Raw genomic sequence first — 13729 nt, 5'->3', positions numbered from 1 at the left:
CCTCTCCTTGCACGCAGGAGAGTGTGCAAAAAGAAAAACTGTATTTGAAACATCCACATAATTGTAAGTAGTACCACAGTTGCAAACATTTGTAAATAGTTTGCGAAATTGTTTTGTCAAATTGTTACACTGTTGAATGGAAATAAACGTATTTTGCAAACTAAAAACACTTTTTCATTGTTGGTGAAAGCGTTTTACAGAAGTAAAGCACTGTTTAGGTGTTTGTGGCATCATTCAGGGACAAAAAGAAGTGTACAATTCACTAGAGTGCATGAAATAACATTGTTTCACAAAAAGCTCTTTTTCTCCGTTTTTTTGTTTCAAAACAGAGCATTTCGGTGAAACTAACCATTTTCTATTGTTGATTACTGAAGAACGGAATAAGGTAGAAACTAACTTTTTTTTCTGATGAAAGATGAGAGTTCAATCTTTCATTTGGTAGTATGTGTGTGTTCCATAGTCCAAACACAACATTTTCTGTGGACCTTGAAAGATCAGTTAAAATGCTTAAATCGGCTGGCACTGGCGACATCCCGTTTCTGAAAACGTCTGGCAGTCAAAGAGTTAATCAATAAAATAAAATTTAAAAAAAGAGAGTACAAAAGTACCGAACGTTGAGTACCAGTATCGATTCACAGGTACCGAGTATTGGAACAGTACCGATTCAAATGTGAAAGGTACCCATCCCTAGTTGTTGCACTTGAATACATTTTGTAGGTACTGTATATGTATTTTATTAGAATATTTTTCTGATTACTTTTACCACCTCTGCTATAGTGACTTAGGGTCTACTACTACTATAGGGTCTTTTTACAGTATTTGCCTGCTTTAAATCACATAATAGCTTTGTAGTAGCAGTAGTAGTTTGTAGCAGTCAAATATAGAAGTATACCACTTCCTGTGTAGCGTATTTTCAAACTCTGGGCTTCCTGTTTGTTGCTCTTTCTCACACACAGCGGAGGGAGCGAAAGCTAAACACCTTTGGGAATGCTTTTTTTCTTTTTCTCTTTCTCTCTCTCTCTCTCTCTCTCTCTCTAGTTAGCATCGTCAACATGCTGGTTAAGTGAACGCAGGCCGGATATTTGCTTTCTGTATTTACATGCCACAAACAAAGCATGTCATATTCATAGGTACACTCCTGCTTTCTGTGATACTCCCAAGCTCTATCTGCAGACGTGAGCCGCCATTTTGCATCGAGGTTAACGCGATTGTAGGCATGTCTGTACCTGCTGCACACTAGGCAAAAAAATACAAATGAAACTATGAAACTGCCAGAGACTACTCATTGTTAATAGTAAATTCATTGAAACGACTGGTTAACACACACCACATCATGGGGGATACTTGTAGTAGGTCATTATGCGGATCTTGTGAAACTTCAGTATGATTAGAGGAGTGAGATTTGCTTATTCTTTGGCTGTTGTGATGCCACCAGTAGAGTTGCCGCGATACTAAAATTCTGTGTTATGGTCACAGTTTGACCCTGTATTATTAAATGTAAATGTAATTAAATGTATTATTTCTATTTTGAGGGGAAAACTGAAACTGAAAAACACGACCTTGGGGATTCCCAACTTTTTGTGTGTAACATGTTTATTGGCATTCATCCCTCCACAAATGGTTACAATTTAGTAACACAAGACCAGTGTAAAAACACAATTATCTGACTGCATTAAAGTAAGAAATGCTGAGTTGAATGGAAAAAAAAAAGGCATCCACCAATGCAAAAACATGAGAAAAACAAGACTATGGCGAGACAGCGCGGGTTATCAAAACCGCGGGAGCATTAGCGCCAGGGTCTAGCGGTACAGCCATTCGTCATGACTACTTTTAACTCCACAGGCCCACCCACCACCAGGCGGCACAGACAAATGGACAACAAAGCAGCTGTGTGGCCCGCGCGGAGGCTCTCTCAATCTTATCGTGAGCACCACAAAGGAGCAACGGCAGCACATAACAGGATCAGTCAGCGAGACCAACGCTAATACTATTAGCGCTCACGCAGTTGGCGGGGGCTAATTAACGCCGCCTGCTGCAACACAGGCATATTGTTGAACGCAGAGCTTGTTGCTAGCATGCTTCTTTGGGATTATAAAACATTCAAAAGAGTGGTAATGTGAGCATGGTATACTTAAGTGCTGACAGTGAGGGTTCTGGCTGCGCTTTCCACCTGTTGCTGCAGAGGGTGGGCTAAACATGACGTTTAACACACGTCTATGACGTGTACTCTTAGGTAATCTCATTTTATCATCATCATACTTTGTTGTCATTCTGATTCAAGAACTTTGGTCAACTGTTTACATGTGACATGATTTATTCCGATATACGACTCACATGTGCCACTTCATTAATAATAATAATAATGCATCAGATCAGAACAATCGTTTTACAGCTGCGATGAGCAAATCAATGTAAATGTCACATGATTGATCAAGATGGGAGTTTAAAATAGGGCTGGACGATTGTGGGAAAAATCAGAATCACGATTATTTTTTATTTGAGATTGAAATCACGATTCATTAATTTTAAAAATGTATATTTCAAAAATTTTCAAACTAAAGTACTCAAAACTATTATCATAGCCTTACGCCCATTCGTCACTCCACGTTGAACATTTTATTCTTGAACACTATTCTTTTTGTCAAATACAACATAACCTTAAAAATATATGAAATTCAAGCCTCTTCTTTCGTTCTTCATTTTCAAACTTAAGCATTACATTACCCTCTATCATAATTACTTTATCTTGTTATTTTCACAAGTCTGGGGACTTAAGTGGGCTATATTGAGACCTCAGGGGTTGTTTTGTGCTATGTCATGTGAAAATGTGTTTTGGTAAGACCTCCAAAAAATCCTTGGATATAGTTGTTTCTTTGAATGTTGAGGAAAATAAATTTTGGTCAATCCTTAAACAAAAAAAACATTACGATCAAAAAAGTAAAATAAAAATACTGTATACTAAAACTGTAATTGCAAAACAAATACTGGGTGTTTTGGCCTATTTGTAGCAGTGTGGTGCCGTGCATCCATGGTGTACATGCTACAATGAGAAGAGAAGAAAGTTGCGATTGAATTCTATTAAAATAACTTGTTTTTCACAAATTGGGAAGAATTTGTGCCTTTGAGTAGTGTTACCTTATCTGTGGGTATATGTTTCCACTTTCCACAGCATTTGTGTGTGAATATTCGTTACTTGAAGGACTATTGCTCCCAAAATTGATGCTAACTTCCTGTTAGCATTTGAATGGAATCTGTCAAATAGCATTAGCACTAGGCTAGCGAGGTTTTAAAAATGAAGCATCTTTTGTATTTAAGTACCCGGTACACACTATGCAATCCTCCTTATCGTGAGTTTAGTTTCACAGTTAACTCAAACTTGAGCATCATTAAACAGCATAAAAGTCGCTTAGGGATGGTGCAAGCCCTTGAAGCGACAGGGCGGCCATCTTGTTCGCAGACTACTGTGTAAACTAGGGGTGTGAATTGCCTAGTAGCTGGCGATTCGATTCGTATGTCTCGATTCGTATGTCACGATTCAATACGATTAACCCCGATACAAATCTATAAATTGATTATTGCGATTTTTTTTAAACTCAAATTTAGAAAATACAAATCAGTAAACTTGTACATGTAGGCTGTAAGATTGGTATGAAAATGTATTTATTTATCTGAAAATTCAGGCTTATAACTGAGCCACAGCATTTAACAAACGGGTTGCAGTCTGAACAGCACTGAAATATTAAGGCTTGATGTTCCATTAATATAACATTCTTCCATGCTTAATGTGTGAAACCTAACCCTAAGTAAGACGTTTTGATGAATATTTCCATAAAAAAATTGTTTAAAAAATTTATTTGGCCGCATATCGAATCGATTCGAGAATTGCGTGCTGTAATATTGCGATATATTGCCGAATCAATTTTTTCTAACACCCCTAGTATAAACTGTACAGTATACCTACAGATGAGACATATACAGCTCGTAGGCAGTTAGTATAAGGACAAGGGGCGGGTGGTCACTATTTTTTTTACAAGAAGTAAAATAAAGAAAGAAATAACTAAAATAACAAAGTGCACACGGTATGTGCTGCTTTGAACAGCCCCTTTTTCTATTATCGCTCAGTTTCTTAGACCCCAATATAACATTTGGCAGAGGCATCTTTTGTTGAATTACAGGTATAATTATTTAAGAAAAAATATACAGGTTTCTTCCTGTAAACAACATTAAGCATATAATTTATACACGTATTTAAGGCAAGTTGTAAAACGGCTGAAGTCCTCTTGTTCATGTTTAACAAATTTAAAACATCATAAATCATGCTGTTTCTACTAAGTACTGTCAAATCTTCTCCTATTTTGTTACTGTAAATGTAAACGATCGTATGCTGAGAAACGTTTCTTGGGAGGAGCAATATGGCGGCCTCGCGACTTCAAAAGTCTTGGCCTATCGGCTACTTAAAACAAGCTTTCTCATCGCACAAAAGCTCTGTTTGGAAGCCGCTGTTTTCAAGTGCGGAAACTATGCACTTACGTCAAGATTCATGACGTCTGTTCCATTTGGTCAACGGAATACACTATCCTGCCCTGTGAAGTGGAAATTTCTTTCAGCCTTACTATTCCAATTGAGGCATTTTTTTATGGATCATCTTCATTCCGTTTGGTCATTCAGTTTCATTCTAATCGGAATACAAGGCTCATAAAGCCTTATTAGCAAACCTCTTGATGTCACATAGGATTAGGGCCTACAGATCTTTGACACTTTACAGTAATGAGCGTGACGGCATAAATCAAAGAAATAAATCCTGAGTCTGAAGATAATTTCCATGACAGACCAACATTTTTTGTTCTTCACTTTCACCTGTGTAATTACATGTTTAGGTTTTTTGAATGTTAACTATTAAAAAAAGAAACAAAGTTGAGATGTTAAAACTTAGATAAGATCCCTTGGCAAGCAGAACAAGGTAATTTTATTTCTGTTTATCAAAAGATAAGAAAAATTGTAACTGATCTTGTGTATTTATTTATTTAATTTTCACTGTTTGGTGGTGGTCCCCTCCGTGAGTCATCACCTTATCGTGGTGGAGGGGTTTGCGTGTCCCAATGAGCCTGGGAGCTATGTTGTCCGGGGCTTCATGCCCCTGGTAGGGCCACCCAAGGCAAACAGGTCCTAGGTGAGGGACCAGACAAAGCATGGCTCAAACGACCCCAATGATGAGTACAAACATTGGATTTTCGTTTCCCTTGCCCGGACGCGGGTCACCGGGGCCCCCCTCTGGAGCTAGGCCTGGAGGTGGGGCTCGAAGGCGAGCGTCTGGTGGCCGGGCCTATACCCATGGGGACCGGCCGGGCACAGCCCGAAAAGGCAACGTGGGTCCCCCTTCCCATGGGCTCACCACCGGTGGAAGGGGCCAAAGGGGTCGGGTGCGCAGTGAGTTGGGTGGCAGCCAAAGGCGGGGGCCTTGGCGGTCTGACCCCCGGCTACTGAAGCTAGCTCTGGGGACATGGAATGTCACCTCTCTGACAGGGAAGGAGCTCGAACTGGTGTGCGAGGCTGAGAAGTTCCGACTAGATATAGTCGGACTCACCTCCACACACGGCTTGGGTTCTGGTACCAATCCTCTCGAGAGGGGCTGGACCCTCTTCCACTCTGGAGTTGCCCACGGTGAGAGGCGCAGAGCAGGTGTGGGCATACTCATTGCCCCCCAGCTAGCCGCCTGTACGTTGGGGTTTACCCCGGTGAATGAGAGGGTAGCCTCCCTCCGCCTTCGGGTGGGGGGACGGGTCATGACTGTTGTTTGTGCTTATGCACCGAACAGCAGCTCAGAGTACCCACCCTTTCTGGAGTCCTTGGAGGGTGTGCTGGAGAGCGCACCCCCTGGAGACTCCCTCGTTCTACTGGGGGACTTCAACGCTCACGTGGGTAATGACAGTGAGACCTGGAGGGGCGTGATTGGGAGGAATGGCCCCCCCGATCGAAACCCGAGTGGTGTTTTGTTACTGGACTTCTGTGCTCGCCACGGACTGTCCATAACGAACACCATGTTCAAGCACAAGAGTGTCCATATGTGCACCTGGCACCAGGACACCCTAGGCCGTAGTTCGATGATCGACTTTGTAGTCGTGTCATCGGACTTGCGGCCGTATGTGTTGGACACTCGGGTTAAGAGAGGGGCGGAGCTGTCAACTGATCACCACCTGGTGGTGTGTTGGCTCCGATGGCGGGGTAAGATGCCGGTCCGACCAGGCAGGCCCAAACGTACTGTGAGGGTCTGCTGGGAACGTCTGGCAGAATCCCCTGTCAGAAAGAGTTTCAACGCCCATCTCCGGCAGAGCTTCTCCATTGTCCCGGGGGAGGCGGGGGACATTGAGTCCGAGTGGACCATGTTCCGCGCTTCAATTGTTGAGGCGGCCGATCGGAGCTGTGGCCGTAAGGTGGTTGGTGCCTGTCGTGGCGGCAATCCTCGAACCCGCTGGTGGACACCAGCGGTAAGGGATGCCGTCAAGCTGAAGAAGGAGTCCTATCGGGCCTTTTTGGCCTGTGGGACTCCGGAGGCTGCTGACGGGTACCGGCTGGCCAAGCGGAATGCGGCTTTGGCAGTCGCTGAGGCAAAAACTCGGGCATGGGAGGAGTTCGGTGAGGCCATGGAAAACGACTTCCGGACGGCTTCGAGGAAATTCTGGTCCACCATCCGGCGTCTCAGGAGGGGAAAGCAGTGCACCGTTAACACTGTGTATAGTGGAGACGGAGTGCTGTTGACCTCGACTCGGGACGTCGTGAACCGGTGGGGAGAGTACTTCGAAGACCTCCTCAATTCCACCAACACGCCTTCCTTTGAGGAAGCAGGGTCTGGGGACTCTGAAGTGGGCTCCCCTATCTCAGTGGTCGAAGTCGCCGAGGTGGTTGGAAAGCTTCTCGGTGGCAGGGCCTCGGGGGTGGATGAGATCCGCCCGGAGTTCCTGAAGGCTCTGGATGTTGTGGGGCTGTCGTGGTTGACACGTCTCTGCAGCATCGCGTGGACATCGGGGACGGTGCCTCTGGATTGGCAGACCGGGGTGGTGGTTCCCCTTTTTAAGAAGGGGGACCGGAGGGTGTGTTCCAACTTTAGAGGGATCACACTCCTCAGCCTCCCAGGTAAGGTCTATTCAGGGGTGCTGGAGAGGAGGGTCCGTCGGGAGGTCGAATCTCGGATCCAGGAGGAGCAGTGTGGTTTTCGTCCCGGCCGTGGAACAGTGGACCAGCTCTACACCCTCAGCAGGATCCTCGAGGGTGCGTGGGAATTCGCCCAACCAGTCCACATGTGCTTTGTGGACTTGGAGAAGGCGTTTGACCGTGTACCTCGGGGAGTTCTGTGGGGGGTGCTTCGGGAGTATGGGTTACCGAGCCCCCTGATACGGGCCATTCGGTCCCTGTACGACCGATGTCAGAGTCTGGTCCGCATTGCCGGCAGTAAGTCGAATTTGTTTCCGGTGAGGGTTGGACTCCGCCAAGGTTGCCCTTTGTCACCGATTCTGTTCATAACTTTTATGGACAGAATTTCTAGGCGTAGCCGAGGCGTTGAGGGGGTCCGGTTTGGTGGCCTCAGCATTGCATCTCTGCTTTTTGCAGATGATGTGGTGCTGTTGGCTTCTTCAAGCCGTGACCTCCAGCTCTCACTGGAGCGGTTCGCAGCCGAGTGTGAAGCGGTTGGGATGAGGATCAGCACCTCCAAATCCGAGACCATGGTCCTCAGTCGGAAAAGGGTGGAGTGCCCTCTCCGGGTCGGGGAGGAGGTCCTGCCCCAAGTGGAGGAGTTCAAGTATCTTGGGGTCTTGTTCACGAGTGAGGGTAGGTTAGAGCGGGAGATCGACAGGCGGATCGGTGCAGCGTCTGCAGTGATGCGGACGCTGTATCGGTCCGTTGTGGTGAAGAAGGAGCTGAGCCGAAAGGCGAAGCTCTCGATTTACCGGTCGATCTACGTTCCTACCCTCACCTATGGTCACGAGCTGTGGGTCGTGACCGAAAGAACAAGATCCCGGATACAAGCGGCCGAAATGAGTTTCCTCCGCAGGGTAGCCGGGCTCTCCCTTAGAGATAGGGTGAGAAGCTCGGTCATCCGAGAGGGACTCAGCGTCGAGTCGCTGCTCCTCCACGTTGAGAGGAACCAGTTGAGGTGGCTCGGGCATCTGGTTCGGATGCCTCCTGGACGCCTCCCTGGGGAGGTGTTCCGGGCATGTCCTACCGGCAGGAGGCCCCGGGGACGACCCAGGACACGCTGGAGAGACTATGTCTCTCGGCTGTCCTGGGAACGCCTTGGGGTCCCGTCGGATGAGCTGGCTGAAGTGGCTGGGGAGAGGGAAGTCTGGGCTTCCCTGTTAAAGCTGCTGCCCCCGCGACCCGACCCCGGATAAGCGGAAGAAGACGGACGGACGGACGGACTGTTTGGTGGTGTCAGGTGTCAGATTTCAAATGGTAAATAAATTGAAGCACCCGTTTATTGAGCTGAGGGACAGCTACACTTGACATAAACAAACCCACCAGGGACCGTTTCAGGGTTTATGAAGGGCATATTACTAGGGATGCCCCTATCCTAATGACCATCGGAAATCGGACACAATCACGTCAATTTCAGCCGATTGGAATCGGGGGGGGGGGGGGGGGTAAACGTATTTATTTATAAAGGGCTACAAAGCAACAAAATAATCCAGAGGTACACAGATATTTCCAAAAGAGAAAAAAAACAAGTCAGTTGAGGAACGTTCTGGAAGTTAACGTAAGTTAAAGTCATGTAACAATGATGTCTGCGATACGGAAATATTTTATTGCCGAAAACGGAGACAGTGCAATTGCGACTTAAAATGTGTGCAAATTGAGCATTTCTCATGGCGGAAAGCATAGAGCAATATTTAAAGCTGATCTCTAACTATCTGGCCAAAAGTATTTATTAGCCTTTTTATTTCACCATTTATTATTGAAACATCTTCTGATTAGTAGAATGACACCATAGCTGTTCGCAGTGGGTACTCCTGCAAGCTTCTGGCTAATAGTTTTCAGACTGGATTGCGGTTCAAATTTCCCACCCTCTGTCTGCGAATGTGATGTCATGTATGCATTGTGTTCGTCAAGAAGGGTGTGTGAAGTTTTATTTTTTGGCCACAGGTGGCAGTAGTGATTCGAAGTTGAATTTTCTGCATTCAGTAGCTTTAAATAAATTTAATATGTCACCTTAAGAACTTGTCTTGTCTATATGCGCCCTGCAATTGCCCGGCAGCCTGTCCATAGGGTACACCGCATCTCACTCAAAATGGTCTGGGCTATTTTAAGTAGGGTTCTAGCTCTATACGTCTCCGCTCTCAAATTAAAGACATTGATTTAAAAATAAAAAAATATGATGGTTATTAAACTACAAGGTCATCCAAATTAGAGATGGGCAGCTTGATCCTTGACTGGTCCCATGCCAATCACAGTACACACAGACATCCACTCACACATTAGGACAACATAAAATATTTGATGAACTTGACAGGTAAGTTTTTGGAAGGTGGGAAGAAGAGGTTCCCGATTCGAACCCTGATGCTCAGAATGTGAGGCAGACATGATAACCACTATTTTATTGTGGTGAGTACTTTCATATAAAATTACCCCCAAAACATACACGAAATTCCCATATGCGACAATCAAGTGGCTTTCAAGTAATAATTAAAAAAAAAAAAAACGCATGGTAACGAGTCTAAACGACTACAAACTAATTCTTTAAAGACGGAAATTAAATGCCAACAACGAGGGACTTGTTAAAATGACAACGTTTCACGCTAGCTTCACACTTGAGTATCTGAGAGTAATATTCTTTACAGCACATTAATGAAATGTGAGGCGTTTAAGGAGTTTGACTCACCTACGCCGTCTTCGGACTTTAAAACCATGTTGACTGTCTTGTCTGCGTGCTGTTTTCTTGTCCGACACTAAAGTTCGACGAGCCTTTTCAAGAGTCCAAAAGTTACAATGTTCGGCCCTTTTCCCCGTTTCCCCCAACTAACAATTAGATACGTATGTTTTCGATAGAAGTTGCCTCTAGCTAGTTAAAGGGAGCGGTTTAATCGAGTCCAGTGGAAGCTCCAGGCAAAGTACACCCTTGTCCTGTCTTTACTTTGTGAATGTATGCGACTTTCAAGACAGCCGGAACTTTAACAAGCCATTTCCACTCCCTATTTTCACAATAAAGCACCAAGCCGTGTTGGCCAAACGGGCAGCGCAGATACATTATACACAAGTCGGTTTTCAAGATTTTGTAACAATCCACACATGACTCTAACGGCTTCAACAACAAAAATCAAGTACAGTAAGAATAAAAATCAAGTACAGTAAAATGTTTGTTATATCCTAATGTCTTATTTTGAAGATAAATCACCTCATATCCGGGTGTCATTTTGTCTTGACGTTACTCGGGCTAAAGGTGCAGCAAAGGGGCCCACCTCTCTACCCGGTTTTGTGCACTGCTTCACGCACACACGCACTAATGGGTTTGGGGAGGGGCGTGACAGCTGGGCCGTGTGGGGGCGGGTTGCTTGATTGACACATGCGGCAGCTCTCACTACTTCTGCTGCCATTTTTTTTTTTTTGCTACTTCATGGCCCACACCCGCTTGTGTTTGTTTCTCATGAAAAATAGTAACGTGTTCTATGTGAAATGAAATAAGTAACACACGTTGAATTTGTTGATTATATATTAAGTCCTATGGAGTTTTCAGTTTATCCAATGAAGACTCACATTAACACATACAAAGTCCACACAGGAAGCCATTCGAACCCCTGACATGTACAAGGATGGCAAAGGGGAAAAGTGTAACAACGCCACAAAATTTTACCAAATTCTGACTAACAGGAATGTATTGATTGATGTCAAGGATGCTGAAGTGATGAATCTGGATTATTCTGAAATATTTGTGTGTTAGGGAGGAGATATTTTAGCCTGGGTTGTTAACAGAAGTTACAGAGAGTCTTGGCTGCATTTGTCAGAGGCGGGCACGTCAATGAATTTTGAGTGTCCGTCATCCGTCAATCGTCGACAGTCAGCACACACTTCTGTCATTATCAATCCGTCAATATTTCAAGCCAAACCGTCAATCCTTCATTCGTCGATTGCTTAGCAAAATGAGCTTCCGTCAATGTTTCCGTTATTTTAGGTGGGCATCTGTCAATGTTACGTCAATTGTCGTAACAGATTGCCACATTTATTGACGGATTGATAATTACATTGATGGACGAAAACCCACTTCTGCCAATGTTAAATTCGTCAATTTTTAGAAGTTTCTCGTCAATCGTCAACAAAATGGGCGTCCATCATTGACAGATTGACAGACCTTCCGTCAATATTGACGAAATGCCCACTTCTGACATTTGTAATGTTTTCGCTCTACTTAGTGGCTATTAAATACCTGAAGCTAACAAGATAATGAAGTTCTTGCTATTGCTTAATAAATACTACTTTTTATGTGATTTTTTCTAAATCAAATAATATGTAAGCATTTAGTTATAAGGTAATGTAAAATCATATTAAAGTGATTTGGATCATAGTTTGCGATACATTTATGGCTTAACCTATTAATATAGGCAATTGCACTGTTAGAGGGGGTGCCCCTTATCGTCATCATCATCAAATCATAATGGAACAACTTGGGGCAGGTGACATGTATAATGTAAATTCAGTAAAATTCGTATCAGCTCAATCACAAGCACATTTTCAGAACCAGGCAGATAACTAAAAATTTAAATTTCAAATTTATTTTTCATGTTGAGTGGGCAGGCATTCCAGACACCCAACTACAGTTAAGACCCAATATTCGCGGGTGTTAGCAACCAAGCCCTGCCGTGAATCACAAAAATCCACAAATAATTTACGCGTTCCCAAAAAGGAGTAATTGTCCATAGATGTCACAAGATGGCAGCAAAGCACGTACAACAAGAGGACGATCAAACAGCATGCATTCTAGAATGTACACAATTGTGAACCCATGTTATATAAACAACTATATTCAGAAGTTCAATTATTTAACAATAGCTAACATACTAGCCTAAATAGCATGCTAGCAGAAACTGACGTGACATCACAAGCGAACAAATTTGTGCACAAGCACTTAAACTGCACAGTATTAAGTTATTAAACTCACCTTTTGGTATTTACATACGATAATGAATGTTAGCAAATACAGGAAAATTGCAATGGCCAAGTAACTTACACAGACTAATAGTAGCTACATCAGGAGAGTACAGTAAACATACTTTTACTTTTGACTGTGCACTTGGTGCATTTAAGGACCACCAACAAAACAGAGCATCTCTAATGCAGATGAAAAAACACTATCCAAAAAAATCCACAATATCAAAGTTCACAAATACTGAAGTAAATTTTTCCCTAATCTGTCCCGTTTACAACATCATCTACATAAATTAACAATTGATTATTATTATTATTATTAGTGATTTATTTCCAGTGACTCATTAACGCACAGCAACCAGAAAGCGCTGAGCCTGTTGCTGCTTGCTCACAAGCGTTGGAGGTGCAGGAATGCTGCTCTGTGACAGCCTGTGAAAACCACCCCCGGGTCTCACGCGCTACATGCGCAGATTCCGCGCAGTGGTGTCAGGTAGTCGCCGTTCATCAAACACCACATTGTTCCTCGAAAAGATTGAGACCTCAGTTCATTTCCAACGACGTTGGACAGTGTGTGAATGCCTCACTTGTGTTCAAGCGTCCCACAACAATACAACCAGTGTTGAGGTAAACGTTTAAACGTTACAACTGTTGCAATACAGATGGGACAACTCACAAAGGCTGCAGAGCAAATAAGGGTAACAGTGACCTCTTTCGGTTATTTCTATTAATTACAGGCCGGACTGCAGAGATGAACAGAAACTATATCAAGTTAGTCTCTATGGAGCCATACAGACCACTGCAGCGGGTTTTGGCAAGAAAAATGAAAATAAATGTTGGTATTGTAGAACATTAGATTAAAAAAGGAATAGGACACAGATTGAAAAAATATTTAATTGAAAAATAAAATACATGCAGTATTATACGGTAGAGTATTTGGATTTTTTTTATGCCTTCATGGGTTTATTTGTGCAAGGGCCACAAAATATGTTTGTTAAAATGGACAAATTTTTAATTACATTATTTAAAGTATATATATATATATATATATATATATATATATATATATATATATATATACATATATATATATATATATATAATTTGTGTTGTTTATGATCACTACAAGTTTTAATTTAACAATTTTGAACAAGCATAAATGAAAAAGAGTATAAAAGAGTATAATACAACAACTTGTGCAAAGAAACCAGCAAAATCTAACCCATCGACAAATACAAAAAACGAACATAACAAAAATGTAGTTAGAAATAACATCAACACATTCAATGAATATAAAAATGATAAACAAATATTTTAACGACTGGTAACCATTTTTAGTGGGGAAAATTGTTTAATTGATGCAAACTGATGCATGATGTAATTGTTTTTACCAGCGATTTGTGTCTATTCTAAAATAAAACAATAACATTAATCTGCATATGTAAAATAGTTTCAAATAAATACACAAATTATTAAGTGAGATAAAATAATAATAAAAAAAAAAAAACATAAAAATGAACCATACTCTTCACCCAAACTCACTGCACACCGAACCCCACTCCACAAGGCCCTACCTCTTAAAAGCACATTAAGTTTACAGCCA

At 42.8% G+C, this 13729-nt stretch overlaps 1 protein-coding gene across 3 annotated transcripts in view; it reads right to left on the bottom strand.

Annotated features, from left to right (window-relative positions):
* Positions 1-13729, bottom strand: part of cyth1a (cytohesin 1a) — a 55391-nt gene that overhangs the window by 28256 nt on the left and 13406 nt on the right. The window contains exon 1 of one of the 3 annotated variants that reach the window (XM_077556022.1): positions 9872-10133. The exons of the other annotated variants lie outside the window; for them this stretch is intronic. Coding sequence (XP_077412148.1) covers positions 9872-9899 — 28 coding nt within the window. The 5' untranslated portion in view covers positions 9900-10133. Of the gene's footprint in view, positions 1-9871; positions 10134-13729 lie in introns of those variants that run through there. 3 annotated transcript variants of the gene reach the window in all.

The sequence above is a fragment of the Vanacampus margaritifer genome, chromosome 2 (assembly GCF_051991255.1).
Source record: "Vanacampus margaritifer isolate UIUO_Vmar chromosome 2, RoL_Vmar_1.0, whole genome shotgun sequence".
NCBI classification, from domain to species: domain Eukaryota; kingdom Metazoa; phylum Chordata; class Actinopteri; order Syngnathiformes; family Syngnathidae; genus Vanacampus; species Vanacampus margaritifer.
This window is presented reverse-complemented; position numbering and strand designations above follow the sequence as displayed.